This window comes from Bufo gargarizans, chromosome 5 (assembly GCF_014858855.1).
Source record: "Bufo gargarizans isolate SCDJY-AF-19 chromosome 5, ASM1485885v1, whole genome shotgun sequence".
NCBI lineage: Eukaryota > Metazoa > Chordata > Amphibia > Anura > Bufonidae > Bufo > Bufo gargarizans.
The window spans coordinates 343553595-343569286 of NC_058084.1; the positions used below are offsets into that span (position 1 = coordinate 343553595).

The following is a 15692-nucleotide window of genomic DNA, read 5'->3' on the forward strand; positions in this document are numbered from 1 at the left end:
TGCCTACCTCAAAACGCACATCGCCAATATGCTAACCTAACCTCTAAAAATTTCAGTCCTCAAGCCATCAAGAATGCATTCTCCCCAGTTATACCCTCTTATTTGTGTTTTAACCCCTTAAGGACCAGGCTCATTTTCACCTTAAGGACCAGGCCATTTTTTGCAAATCTGACCAGTGTCACTTTAAGTGCTGATAACTTTAAAACGCTTTTACTTATACAGGCCATTCTGAGATTGTTTTTTCGTCACATATTGTACTTCATGACACTGGTAAAATAAAGTCAAAAAAATTAATTTTTTTGCATAATAAAATACCTAATTTACCCAAAATTTGGAAAAATTTGCAAATTTCAAAGTTTCAGTTTCTCTACTTCTGTAATACATAGTAATACCCCAAAAAATTGTGATGACTTAACATTCCCCATATGTCTACTTCATGTTTGAATTATTTTGGGAATGATATTTTATTTTTTGGGGATGTTACAAGGCTTAGAAGTTTAGAAGCAAATCTTGAAATTTTTCTGAAATTTACAAAAACCCAATTTTTAGGGACCACTACAGCTCTGAAGTCACTTTGCGAGGCTTACATAATAGAAACCGCCCAAAAATGACCCCATTCTATAAACTACACCCCTCAAGGTATTCAAAACTGATTTTACAAACTTCGTTAACCCTTTAGGTGTTGCACAAGAGTTATTGGCAAATGGGGATGAAATTTGAGAATTTCATTTTTTTGCCTAATTTTCAATTTTAACCCATTTTTTCCACTAAGAAAGCAAGGGTTAACAGCCAAACAAGACTGTATCTTTATTGCCCTGACTCTGCCGTTTACAGAAACACCCCATATGTGGCCTTAAACTACTGTACGGCCACACAGCGGGGCGTAGAGTGAAAGGTACGCTGTATGGTTTTTGGAAGCCAGATTTTGCTGGACTGTTTTTTTGACACCATGTCCCATTTGAAGCCCCCTGATGCACCCCTAGAGTAGAAACTCCATAAAAGTGACCCCATCTAAGAAACTACACCCCTCAAGGTATTCAAAACTGATTTTACAAACTTTGTTAACCCTTTAGGTGTTGCACAAGATTTAATGGAAAATAGAGATACAATTTCAAAATTTCACTTTTTTGGCAGATTTTCCATTTTAATATTTTTTTTCCAGTTACAAAGCAAGGGTTAACAGCCAAACAAAACTCATTATTTATGGCCCTGATTCTGTAGTTTACAGAAACACGTCATATGTGGCTGTAGACCGCTGTACGGGCACACGGCAGGGCGCAGAAGGAAAGGAATGCCATACGGTTTTTGGAAGGCAGATTTTGCTGGACTGGTTTTTTGACACCATGTCCCATTTGAAGCCCCCTGATGCACCCCTAGAGTAGAAACTCCATAAAAGTGACCCCATCTAAGAAACTACACCCCTCAAGGTATTCAAAACTGATTTTACAAACTTTGTTAACCCTTTATGTGTTGCACAAGATTTAATGGAAAATACAGATACAATTTCAAAATTTCACTTTTTTGGCAGATTTTCCATTTTAATATTTTTTTTCCAGTTACAAAGCAAGGGTTAACAGCCAAACAAAACTCATTATTTATGGCCCTGATTCTGTAGTTTACAGAAACACCTCATATGTGGTTGTAGACCGCTGTACGGGCACACGGCAGGGCGCAGAAGGAAAGGAATGCCATACGGTTTTTGGAAGGCAGATTTTGCTGGACTGGTTTTTTGACACCATGTCCCATTTGAAGCCCCCCTGATGCACCCCTAGAGTAGAAACTCCAAAAAAGTGACCCCATTTTAGAAAGTACGGAATAGGGTGGCAGTATTGTTGGTACTAGTTCAGGGTAGATATGATTTTTGGTTGCTCTATATTACACTTTTTGTGCGGCAAGGTAACAAGAAATAGCTTTTTTGGCACGTTTTTTTTTTTGTTATTTACAACATTCATCTGACAGGTCAGATCACGTGGTAATTTTATAGAGCAGGTTGTCACGGACGCGGCGATACCTAATATGTATACAATTTTTTTTATTTATGTAAGTTTTATACAATAACTTCATTTTTAAAACCAAAAAATTGTTTAGTGTCTCCATAGTCTGAGAGCCATAGTTTTTTCAGTTTTTGGGCGATTATCTTGAGTAGGGTCTAATTTTTTGCGGGATGAGATGACAGTTTGATTGGCACTATTTTGGGGTGCATATGACTTTTTGATCGCTTGCTATTACACTTTTTGTGACGTAAGATGGCAAAAAATTGCTTTTTTTGCACAATTTATTATTTTTATTTTTTATGGTGGTCACCTGAGGGGTTAGGTCATGTGATATTTATATAGAGCCGGTCGATACGGACGCGGCAATACCTAATATGTATACTTTATTTTTATTTATGTAGGTTTTACACAATGATTTTATTTTTGAAACAAAAAAAATGATGTTTTAGTGTTTCCATAGTCTAAGAGCCATAGTTTTTTCAGTTTTTGGGCGATTATCTTGAGTAGGGTCTAAATTTTTGCGGGATGAGATGACGGTTTGATTGGTACTATTTTGGCGTACATGCGACTTTTTTGATCACTTTTATTACCTTTTTTGGGAAGTAAGGTGGGCAAAATTTCAATTTTCTCATAGTTTTTATTTTTTTATTTTTATGGCGTTCACTGTGCGGGGAAAGTAACATGACCGTTTTATAGATCAGGTCGTTACGGACGCGGCGATACCTAATATGTGTAGTTTATTTTTATTTTTTTTATTTTTATTCAGCGATAAATGTTTTTTTTTTATCTTAACTTTTTTCACTTTTTTTTTTTTTTTTTTGACCCAGACCCACTTGGTTCTTGAAGATCCAGTGGGTCTGATGTCTGTAAAATACAGTACAGAACCTATATAGGTTTCTGTACTGTATATTACTTACACTGAACAGATCTATGCTTTCAGCACAGATCTGTTCAGCACCATGGACAGCAGGACGCCTGAGCAGGCGTCCTGTTGCCATGGGAACCTTCCCCGTCTGTCACAACTTCGCAGACGGGGAAGGGTGAGGACGGGGCTTCGGGGGGCTGTCTGGGGGCTCTCTCCCTCTCCATCGGGGGGGCTGCAAAGGCACAGCAGCCCCCCGATCGGAGAGGGAGGGAGCTCCCTCTTACTGTTAACCTTTTCCATACAGCGGTCCGTACGGACCGCTGTATGGAAAGGGTTAAACGGCTGACATCGCATCAACGATGTCAGCCGTTTATACCAGGGTGCCAGCAATGTGCTGGCACCCTGGTATACCCACTGTACACCAACGATTATTCAATGGGAGGCGGGCGAGGGATCGCGATCCCGCCTGCCGCACTGCCCGCCTCCCGCAACGCCCCCACCGCCTGCGACACCCCCCCTGCACCACCCGCTGCCATCAAATCATGCAGGGGTGCAGGGGGGGGTGTACTATATTGATTTTAGACACTCTAAAGTTTCTGATCCCCGCGGTCAGGGACCGCGGGGATCAGAAACTGCAAAAAGCGCAGCAAACCGCAGGTCTGAATTGACCTGCGGTTTGCTGCGATCGCCGACACGGGGGGTCACATGACCCCCCCTGGCGTTTTAACAGGATGCCGGCTGAATGATTTCAGCCAGCATCCTGTTCAAATTAACCCCTGCGGCGCCGGAATGCCGATTTTAAAGTCAGGACGTACCGGTACGTCCTTGGTCCTTAAGGACTCGGGAAATAGGGCGTACCGGTACGTCCTATGTCCTTAAGGGGTTAAGGACTTCTCTTGTGCTGCACCACTTCTGTGGGATCTGCTGTCAAGTACCATTAGACCAGCTCCTAACTCTCCTTTAAAGGGGGTTGTCTCATCATGGACAATGAATATAATTAGGACCTGACCTGGGTAAGGTAATTTTACTAGTTTATTTACAAATGCCTATCCAGGCAATAGAACCTGTCTTGACCCAGGTATAAATTAATACTTCACTTTTATTTGAATACAAGTAAAACCTAAATGCAAAGTGTGTGTGAGGTGCACTCTTTAATTGAACTTAAACAGAACCAAAAAATTAAGGGGTGTTAAAAACACAGTACACCACTTCACTGGTAGGTGTATTGCTTTGACAATTAGGCGGGGTGAAGAGATGTGCACTCTCTCTCACCCTTACCACAGGGCAGAACACTACCGTACCACCGTCCGCGGTGACTCTGCCAGCTGAGAATGGTTGTAATAACAGCCATAGAAAGTGGTGGGAGAAATGGAAATATCAACCCACTATGTGAATGGCGCATAAAGCGTCTTAGTTGATCTCAGACTGGGATTAGTGGCAACTAATACCCAACACGGACTCGGTGCACAGTCGCCAAAACCACAACTAACTTGATTGCTAAACTAAACCAAGCAACGTCGGCCAGCCTGACCGCTAGTTGCTGGTTAACAGTGGAGTGGTGCACAGCGATTAAAAACTAACACTGCCCTGCCCCCGCCCCCCCCCCCCCCCCCGACACGTTTTGCCAGTATTCTGGCTTCTTCAGGGGTTCATGGCTGCCCATTAGGATAGATCATCAATACCGAACTCCCAGAAACCCCTTCAATAATCTAAAACTATAAAATCCTTTATAGTTATAACCTCTTTGATTTGACAGAGAGTCATCACTTTTATATGTAGTTATTACACTTACTCATAATTGCAAAAAAATCTCTCAGGAAACTCTCACTGCTTTTTCTTTCTTTCTTTCTTTCTTTCTTTCTTTTTTCTGCATTATCAACTACAAAATGTGCTAGGAAGTTAATCAATAGAAATTACCTTGAATAGTAACTCGCTGGTGTTCTTGGCACAATAATAGAGCTTGACAGTCCCCATCTGGAAGCCTTTGCCCGTCGTCTCTAGGGCCTTGTGAAGGTCAGCAACATGTAAGAGTATTGAGAACAAGGGATTGATTCCTACTCCACCAGCTATTAGGACCAGATTCACAGGAGAATCAGAGGCTTGAGGATCAAAGAAGAACTCTCCCCCCACTCGCAGAGCGACTTCTGAGCCCAGAGAACACTGTCATATAGAGAAAAAAAAAGGCAAAATAATGAAAACACAGTGAGCAAGGCAAACATAATACTGAGAACACACAAAAACTAACCAAAATGTATAGAACAACATTATACAGGTGAAACTCGAAAAATTTGAATATCGTGCAAAAGTCCATTTATTTCAGTAATGCAAACTAAAAGAAATTGCATTAATGCAGCTTAAAATTTGAATATTGTGAAAAGCTTCAATATTCTAGGCTCAAAGTGTCACCCTCTAGTCGGCTAATTAATCCATACCCCCCGAGGGCACCTGAGATTGTGACTTTGGGGTTTTATAAGCTGTAAGCCATAATCATCCAAATTATACCAAATAAAGGCTTGAAATATCTCGCTTTGCAGGTAATGAGTCTATCTCATATATTAGCTTCACCTTTTAAGGCTTCTTTCACACTTGCGTTCGGGGCTCCGCTTGTGAGTTCCGTTTGAAGGCTCACACAAGCGGCCCCGAACGGATCCGTACAGCCCCAATGCATTCTGAGTGGATGCGGATCCGCTCAGAATGCATCAGTCTGGCAGCGTTTGGCCTCCGCTCAGCAGGCGGACACCTGAATGCTGCTTGCAGCATTCGGATGTCCGTCTGGCCGTGCGGAGGCAAACTGATCCGTCCAGACTTACAATGTCAGTCAATGGGGACGGATCCGTTTGAATTTGACACTATATGGCTCAATTTTCAAACGGATCCGTCCCCCATTGACTTTCAATGTAAAGTCTGGACGGATCCGTCTGAAGCTACTTTCACACTTAGAATTTTTTCTACAATATAATGCAGACGGATCCGTTCTGAACGGATCCCATTGTCTGCATTATATGAGCGGATCCGTCTGGGCAGACCCCAGACGGATCCGCTCTGAACGCAAGTGTGAAAGTAGCCTAAGTTGCATTACTGAAATAAATGGACTTTGCACGATATTCACATTTTTCGAGTTTCACCTGTATATACAATAAAAGGTAAAAATATAATGTTTTGTGCATGCACACCAGTAAATAACAAAGGGACACGTGAGCTCAATGTGTGCACTGATCTGATCAATAAAAGCCATCAGGAAAAAATAATTAAAAAAAATAAGACATCCCCAATAGTGTTTGAAGTGAATGCACAATGAATAAACACCTATGCGGGCACAGAGAAATAAGCGTGGCATAAGTAGTTGCCAGTCTTCAACGACTAATAATTATTTTCCCAGTTTCTTTTTTTCTACTGATCACTGCTTCAGATGCAAAATACGAGATCAATTCCAGGGATACACAATCTGTACCCTGTATGTGACAAACTGGCATGGCAGCAGTAAACACTTGGCAAAGCAGCTCATTGGCATGGCCGTGCTGGTTCCATGCTATTCTGAGCTTTGCTACTGCGCGGTTTGCCTGCTCCACCATACAAAACAAGGGTGTTTATTAATATGCATTACTGAATGTCTCGTGGAAGGAGCCAAATATCATACATAAAAGAATGATTTGATCTGAACAAAAATATCTAAAAGCTCTGCACGGAAAGAGAACACGGTCAGAATCTGAGCACCGAATGAATACTTATAGTCTATCTACCTTATAGATGAACAGTATCCAGACCCCTTGTCTAATCAGATCTAGTAAAGAATCTATAAGATACTATATAATGTTTTAATAAAGCTTAAGCTCAGAAGCTGCTCCTGCCTCCTCTGTGTTACTCCATACCAAAAAGTCTGCACCGACTGCGCACACCTATGATGACATGAACCTTCAAGTACATGCTGCTAATGGGATTTCAACAGGAAAGTTGTACCGTTACTGCAGTGCACCTTATGGATTCTAGACGGGTCGGCCATTTCTGAATACACTTTGTTATATAGCCTATAAATGAGTATTATGAGGTATAAGAAATCCATTTTTAAATACCAGATAAGGGTAAACGAGAGGCTACCTCGATTATTTTAGTAATTAAGTATTCTACCAATTAATCCAATGATTAATAGAGTACTCCAATAAGAAAAAAACTAATTAAAATAATGTTTTCTATAAAAACTCATCAGCCCCCTCCACCCAGTGCCATCAGTTGCTCCCCCCCTAGTTCCCCCTCCAATGCAATTAGTTCCTCCAGCAGTGCCACCAGCCCCCCCCCCCCCAAGTGCCATCAGTTTCCCCCACTCCCCCTTCTAGCTATCATTGCCCAGCCGCAGCGCCAATGAACTAAAATACTTACCTTTCCTGTAGGGGTGATGCCGACACTCCAGAGATCTTCCATCCTTTTTTTCCACGTGCTGCACTGGGACCTAACATCACACAGCATCAGGTCATAGTGCGTGCTTACGTGCACTACGTCCTGAAGATGTGTGTATGTCAGGATCCAGTGCAGCCATGTGAGGGCAGGCGGGTGACCACGGAGCGCGAGTAATAGCAAGCTCTTTATTCACACTCCGTGGTCACATGGCACAAACGAATCATCGATGCAAAAACATTGCGTTGAGGATTTTTTTGTGTTGAGTTAATCGATTAATTCGAGTAATTGTTTGAGCCCTACTGAGAGGTGCACCTCATTCGAAAACCTCCTTCAATGAGCCATAAAAAAAAAAAAAAAAAAAAGTAGCTAAAAATGCACCCCTCTCTCTCGCTCTCTGTAGGATCCAGCACCTCCATGAAATAAAAGGAAGGCATACTCCTTTGCATATGAACCGTGTAATACTTCATTTCTCCTATGGTGACGCTGCAGACCTCTGTGGCAAACAATGTGCAACTTAAAGGGAACGTGTCATCAGAAAATAACCTATTGTTTTAATCACATTTTTATGTTTAACATATTTTTTTAAACTTTTGGATGATGTTATTTTTAATTTTCCATGTCACTATATTTAAACAAAAAACATAAAATCCTGCAGTTTTTGCACTGGCTACTAAACTTAATACCAGGCGCCACTTCTTGTCTGTACAGAGCACCTTACTGCAGTTACCTGCTGTGACGAATATCGCACCTCGCGGCCCCGCCTGACGTCAACTATGTCGAGCTCACGAGATACGGTTTAGTCGCTGGTTTTGTAAGACGTGACGTTATGCCCTCCCTGGGACCACGTAATGTCAGCTTGATACAGTTTACACAAGATGGCTCCTGTCCACGCGGGCACAGAGAGGCGGGGGTTGAGAGACGGTGGTCCACATGGCCTCCGGCGTAACGCCACACTCACTCACAACCCTGACAAGCTGAGAGAGCCTATTTACTGCCCCAGTGAAACAGAGCTTTCTCAGCCCAGTAGACTGCCACCAGTTCCTCAATTGATATAAGCCCGTTCCGCTAACAGGATTATACTGCGTGAGAAACCAACCTGCAGTAGCGTATAACTATACTGAAACACGGACGTGGGGAATTGTGGACCGAGATACAAGAACAGCACACGATTAAATTATATATTTAGTCGCCTAAAGGGCGCACTAGACAATACACGATACACACAGAGAAATATACAGTGGTCGGATGTGAAAATACAGGTGGTATCAGAGCAAGGGTCAGTTACCAGATGGATGAGTAGTCCTATGGGTTACAAGTTCTGGGGTGCTGTAATGCTTGGCTGTAGTTACATGGGGGCAGTGATGTCAGCAGTTTGTCCATGGTCCCTCCAAACATATTAATCAATGTGACCCCCTTCAGAAAAAGACCCTGGCCTCTGACCTGCATGGGCCTTTTTCACCTGTAGTCGGTCATGCCCCTCCCTCTGGGAAGAGTCCACCTTCCCTTCCTTGTCCTGGTAGCCAAAGACCCACAACATCCATTATGGCCCATAGCTCCAGACCGGAAGGTCACAGGGAGATGGTTCTGCGACCAACGGGTCCGCCTGGGTTCCGGCTACAGGTGGAGACCAAACATGGAGCCATTATTAGGCTCCTGCTCGGAGATCTCTGTATCTCCCCTTCCTGGCACCCGATCCCCCAAACTACAACCAGGGGCATGTCTGTCTTGGCCCCAGGGTCCAAGATATATAACTGGTTTATGCCTGTGATGGACAGGAAATTCATAATTCCTTATGAACCCGGTTTCATGAGGTCTGATGGATTCAAGTGATCTGGGTAATAGCTGAGACCCCCTACAGGTTTGTTTTTCCTGTAGGACGAGTTGGCCTTGCGGAGGTCACTCCCTCTGCTATCTCACAGCAAATGGCTGGAATTAGATCATGGCTGGCATTAGATCATAATTCCACATTTCCTCACACCTGCTTATCTTTGATTCTATTCCTGCCTGTAATGATATCACCTCTGTGTACGGATAAGACAGGATCCACCATTAACAATAGGTGATTGTCAGAGCTTATCTATTCTTTCCTTGTACAATGACCTCTGCACAGATCAGTCACTGAGCAGGTCTAGAAAACTCTCCCATAGAAGTCAATGAAGTCACCTTCTGATCATTGTACCTATGGTCCACAGGGCTGCTGTAAAGCAATTTTCTTAATGCTGTGTAAATGCTGTGAAGAACAGCTCAGTCAAGATGGCTGGCCCCAAAATCATGTTTGGGAAATAGAATAAAAAAAATCTGCAATCAGAAACTAAAAAGAGATTAGAAAAAAAGGAGATGTTACTATCTGGCTTAACTGGTACAAAAAATTTTTGTGAAACATTTCTTGGTCCAAATAAATACTTGTGCACGGTCAACCAAACCCACTGACAATGGCGGGTTCGATACAAAAACAAATGATTTTCTTTTTACATGGTGTATCCAAGGTCCAAAAGTTGTAAAACAAAAAAAATATATTAATTACCGGTATCGACTAATTGACATGGCAATAATCATCCTGACCTAGAGAACAAAGCTATGACCTACACTGCACAGTGAACATTTAAAAGCAAAAGAAAATTGGGAAATAGACGTTTTCCATTTCCCCAATAAAGAGTTAAAGAAAGTTATATCAATAAGTCATTGGTACCCCCAAAACGGTGGCCCTGAAAAATACTACGCCCACAAAAAAACAATTGTGACAGTAAGGGTATATGGACATGGTAAAAATACACGTCGGAAAAATCCTGTGTATTCACAGTGAAATCCACAACCATACCTTAAGGCCTTACGCACATGACCGTATCGGTTTTTCCCACCTTGGATCCATAAAACATGGATATCGGTCGTGTGCCTATTATAAATATGACTATTATTGTCCGCAAAACTAAAAAGACAAGGAATAAGATGGACAAACGGCGGCACGGATGCGGACAGCACAAGGGTGACCTCTTTTGTGCCATCAGGATTTTTTTGTGGCCCCATAGAAATAAATGGGTCTGCATGCGGTGCAAAAAAAAGAATCTGTATCGGACATGGATTGAAAAGACGGTTGTGTGAATGAGGCCTTATGAATATTTAGTTTTCTAGTTCAGCTAATGGTGAGCCAGTAGGCTCGTGTACATATGCACTGAAGAAAGTGGAGCTTTACACTTAAAAAGAGGGAGAAGCTAAACTAGATGTTCTGAAGCCAAGACTGGCAGGTTTTACACTGCAGAATAGACAGTGGCTAAGAGGAACTTTAATCAGTGTTAGGATACTTTCACTCTTGTGGCTGATCCGGCAATCCGGACGCAAACGGATGCATTTGTGAGACGGATAAGGATCCGTCTCACAAATGTATTGCAATACCAGATCCGTCTTTCCCGTTGTCATCCGGAAAAACGGATCCAGTATTTCTTTTTTTCTCATTTTTAAAGATCTGCGGATGCGCAGACCGCAAAACCAGATCTGTTTTGCTGGAACACTTGCATTAATGCATATCAATGGAAATTAATGCCAGCAAGTGTTCAGGATTTGTGGCCGGAGAGAAAACTGCAGCATGCTGCGGTATTTTTGCCGGCAAAAAAACGTAAGAGGGACTGAACTGATGCATCCTGAATGGAATTCTCTCCATTCAGAATGCATTAGGATAGAACTGATCCGTTTTTTACGGTATTGAGCCCCAAAGACGGAACTCTATGCCGGAAAAGAAAAATGCTAGTGTGAAAGTACCCTTAAAACGGGAAAATACTGATGGGCACAATACTCTCAGACATGAAATATAAACTTAACTAGAAACGTATGAGGTGCTTGACTCTTACCGACCTGTGCATATAGGATGTGAGGACAGGACAGTACACACAAGAATGCGGAGGCCTCTCTTCTGCAAAAGCCATTTCCTGTGCTGGTACAGAACAAGATAACATAGTGGAGATATATATATCCCCTCAAAAAACTGTTGCAAGTGGACCTGTTAGTATATTACAGTATGTTTATCTCCGTCTATACCACATTCTTGCTATATTAGTGGCCCGTGCCCGCCGTTGCCCCACTCTTATGGTGGCTGCTCTTTTCACCTTCCCTCTCCTGCTCCGTAACGACCGGCTCTATAAAAATATCACATAACTTTTTTTGGTCACCTTGCCCCCAAAAAATTTAACATTGAACAATCAAAAAAATCTTAAGTACCCAAAAATGGTACCAATAAAAAGGTCAATAAAAAGATCAAATCTTCCCAATTTTTTTTTTTTTAAAAGCTGAAAAAAAAAATATGGCTTTTTAGAAAATGGCAGTTTTATTATTTTCTTGTTTACGGCATTCACCTGAGGGGATTAGTCAGGTAACACTTTTATTGAGCCACTCGTTATGGTCGGGCGACATCGAATATGTCTATTTTTATTTCAGTTTTACACAATAAAAAGCATTTTTGATTAAAAAAATAAAAAATTGTGCTTTTGGTCACCTTGCCTCAAAAAGTGTAATATATATATATATATATATATAAAAAAGGAATGTGGGCAGCACCACTATCTGTGTAGTATACTCGGAGTGCCAGCGGCTGAGTAGGCGATCCACCTCCAACGATATAAAATAAAAGAATTCCGCAGCACATCCACGTAGTAAAGAAAATGAAAAAAAAAAAACTTTATTCACCAAGCATGCGACGTTTCAATCCTCTCAATGGGATTTTCCTCAAGCAGTGACATAGTGGGCAGTGCTCTATGCCTATTTAAGCACAATCTCATAATTGAACAATCCATAGTTAAATTACATTCATTACTAGTAATATATATAAAAAAAAATCATAATACAAGCAGTGTCAATAGTATATTAATACAATCAAATCCTATCACAGATATATGTGCAGTGATACAGTGTACATAATACCCCTAACCTGTCTAATATACAATATACAAAGACAATACTTTAATAACGATCATAATTGATTCAGGTGTCGATCATATAAAAAACTAAAATGTGCAGGTGTACCTTCAGTAGAATGATGAACAACATTGTAGAGACGTACGGAGGGGTCAGTACTCGTGGATGCCGGCGTCTCAGGCATACCATTGCGCATGTCTGAAGGACCTTCCTGGGACTTCTAATCACCTGATCTCTCATCTCAGACATGCATTACACTGCGCATGTCTAAGGACCTTCAGGAATGTAGTCACTCCCCCGGTCATGTGTTAGAGTATATCACATGATCGGAATAGACAACCAGGAACTCCAAGTGTTTGATAATGATACAGGCATATGTGTGACTCTGTTCATATGTTAATATAGATGTTAAAGATGTGAATATATAAACATATAAACAATGCACACATTAAATTCCTAGGCCGCACTGTCTATATTAAAGATATATAGCCATCCCAAAAAATATTTTTTTGGGGGGGATCAAGAATACAACCATAAGGAAAAATATATCAACAATGCGACTTGGCAGAGACTAATCGCACTCCACATTGTGTCGACTCACCCGGAAAGAAACATGTATGAGCTAATGATCTCTCAGGGAGAAATACGTGACCCTATATAACTGGAAGTACCATTATTATATGCGGAGAGGCTTTATGTGATAAGCGAAAAATTTCGCCGCTTCTCCAATGCAATCTTAGATTCAGTATAGTAATTATTCAGTGGTCCCCTAGTCTAATCGAGGAGTTCAGTACATGCGACTGATGTTGTCATCATACAGTCACAAGCTGAGTTACCCCCCTGTTTGTTGGATACCATTCCTGGAATTCCAACATGGCAGATCGGGATCATCCTCTAGATTACGGGGTACACTATCTATATCCACTATCTATATCCGTAAAAATTGTCACTTCTCTCCCCGAGATCAGTCACTCAAAGGGTCAATCCATATGTGAATCTAAACTTGTGGATGTATCGATCAGATAACCCCAAGTCACATAGCTCCTTCACATATACCCATATGCATGTATATAGATCCAAAAGAACGCATAACTGGACAAAGCAGCCAAGGAAATAATCGATCAATTTGTAAGGATAACCTGTTTATATATTAGATCAAGTCATAAGTAGTGCCACGTGCAAAGCATGTTCACGTGTCTTGCTGTGCTCAGAGCACAACTCTATAAGTGTTTGTAAACAAAATTTGTTCTTGAAAACAGGGAAAATAAAAAAATCTGTATACATGAGTCCCACGATAGTCCAATGAGTAGACCTTCCATCGTTCGTCTCTACTGTAAATGCGCATAATGTTCACCATAGTCCTGAGGGTAATAAAAACAATATGTAAAACATAAGATCTCCCTGTTCAATGAGCAGGGGGCACAACCACATATTATTCCATTCAAGAGCAGACAAGCAGAATCATGGGTGCAATCACCTAGGACAATAACCAGGGCCTATAGTCCACATTTAATCCCTGTGGTCTTACTGTATTGAGTTTAGCAATCCATTGCATCTCACATTTTTTGAGAAGAGCATGTCTATCCCCACCCCTCCGTGGAGTAGGAATATGATCGACTAACATGCATTTAAGGTCCCTCTCCTTGTGGCCCATATCAGTAAAATGTTTTGGGACTGGAAGATCCATCCGTTTTTTACGGATGGTGTAGCGGTGCTGGTTAATTCTACTTTTGAAGTCCCATGAGGTCTCTCCAATATATAATAATTGACATGGGCACCAAAGGATGTATATAACAAATGAGGATTCACATGTCAAAAAGTGCTTTATGTAGTATTTTTTCTGTGTCTGCGGATGTACAAAAACACCGCCTTTTTGCATGTATCTACAATTAATGCAGTTTAAACATGGAAAACTTCCCAATTTGGGCTTACGCAAAAAAGTTTGGCCCAGCTCTTTTTGTGGACCTATATCAGTGTGGATTAATCTATCCTTAAGGTTCTTGGTTCTTTTATATGACATGAGGGGAGGAAGGTGGAATTCCTCAATCCCCTCATGTCCACTCTTCAAGACCGACCAATGTTTTAAAATGATTTGTCGAATGTGTGTACTTTCTTCTGTGTATACCGTCACTAGAGGAATTCTCTTGTTTTGTTTGTTAATGTTGTTGTCCCTTTTAGTCAGGAGGTCGGCACGTGATTTGTCCCTAATAGAAATGAGATGTTGTTCCAATAGGGATACTGGATAGTCCCTGTCTATAAAGGACTGTGTCATATCTTTTAAAACCCCTGATAATTCATCATTATTGCTCACTATACGTTTTGCGCGGTAAAATTGACTCAACGGAAGGGATTTGACCATGGCTCTGGGGTGTGCACTGTTGTATCTCAATAATGTATTACGATCGGTAGGCTTAGTATATAAGCTCGTTGATAGCACACGATCATGTAAGGAAACAACCGTGTCCAAAAAATGTATTTTTTCACACGAGTGTTCCGACGTAAATTTGATATCAGGATCAATGGTGTTGAGAAATTGAAAAAATTCCATAAGTGCATCCTCCGACCCCGTCCAGATCAAAAAAATATCATCTATGTATCGCCACCACCTCAGAACTTGTCGGAAGTGGGGCGATACATAGATGTATGTCTCCTCGAGGAAGGAGACCGCCATGTTGGCGTAAGTCGGGGCCACATTGGACCCCATGGCGGTCCCCTTCCTCTGGAGATAAAAATGGTCTCCAAACAGAAAATAGTTACAAGTTAATACCACATGTAAAAGCTGTAGTAAAAAATCTTGACATTCAGCTGAGAAGGTGGACTGGGATAAGGCCTTAGTTACTACCTCAATCCCAAATTCATGTCGAATCGAGGTATACAGACTAGTAATATCAAGCGATGCTAAAATAATATCTGATGTTAAAGTAATCTCTTGTAATTTCTTTAAGAAATCTGAGGTGTCTTGAATGTATGACTGAGCCGACAATGCATATTGTCTCAACACTCTATCAAGAAAGATAGAAATGTTGGACAAAAGGGATCCCCGGCCAGACACAATGGGCCTTCCGGGAGGGTTATTAAGACATTTATGGATCTTGGGTAATAAGTACAAAAGAGGTGTAACAGGATGTGAAATAGAAAGGAAGGTTCTGAGCTTGTCATCAATGATGCCAGCTGTGCTGGCTTCCTGTAGCAAGCTCTGAATCCTCCGTTCAATGTCCCATTTTGGATCCGTGTGCAACCTCTGGTACACCTCACAATCATTCAGCTGTCTGTTGGCCTCTGCAATGTATTGGTGAGTGTCCATGACCACAGTCGCCCCGCCCTTATCAGCAGGCTTGATGGTAAGACTGTGGTCATGGACCAACTCATCAATAGCACGCCACTCCGTCTGTGTGATGTTTGGATGCAAAAACCCTTTCCTTTCCTTCAATTTCAACATGTTAATGTCTTTCATTACCGCTTCAGCAAATAAATCAATAGCAGGAGATGACACAGGTGGAATAAAGTCACTTTTGTTAAACAATTTATAATCACTCAAT

The 15692-nt window shown here is 41.5% G+C and overlaps 1 protein-coding gene across 2 annotated transcripts in view; it reads right to left on the reverse strand.

Annotated features, from left to right (window-relative positions):
- The window catches only part of OXNAD1 (oxidoreductase NAD binding domain containing 1), a 90655-nt gene that overhangs the window by 33145 nt on the left and 41818 nt on the right, over positions 1 to 15692 (reverse strand). For both annotated transcript variants that reach the window (XM_044294481.1, XM_044294480.1), the window contains exon 7: positions 4777 to 5019. In XM_044294481.1, coding sequence (XP_044150416.1) covers positions 4777 to 5019 — 243 coding nt within the window. The remainder of the gene's footprint in view (positions 1 to 4776; positions 5020 to 15692) is intronic.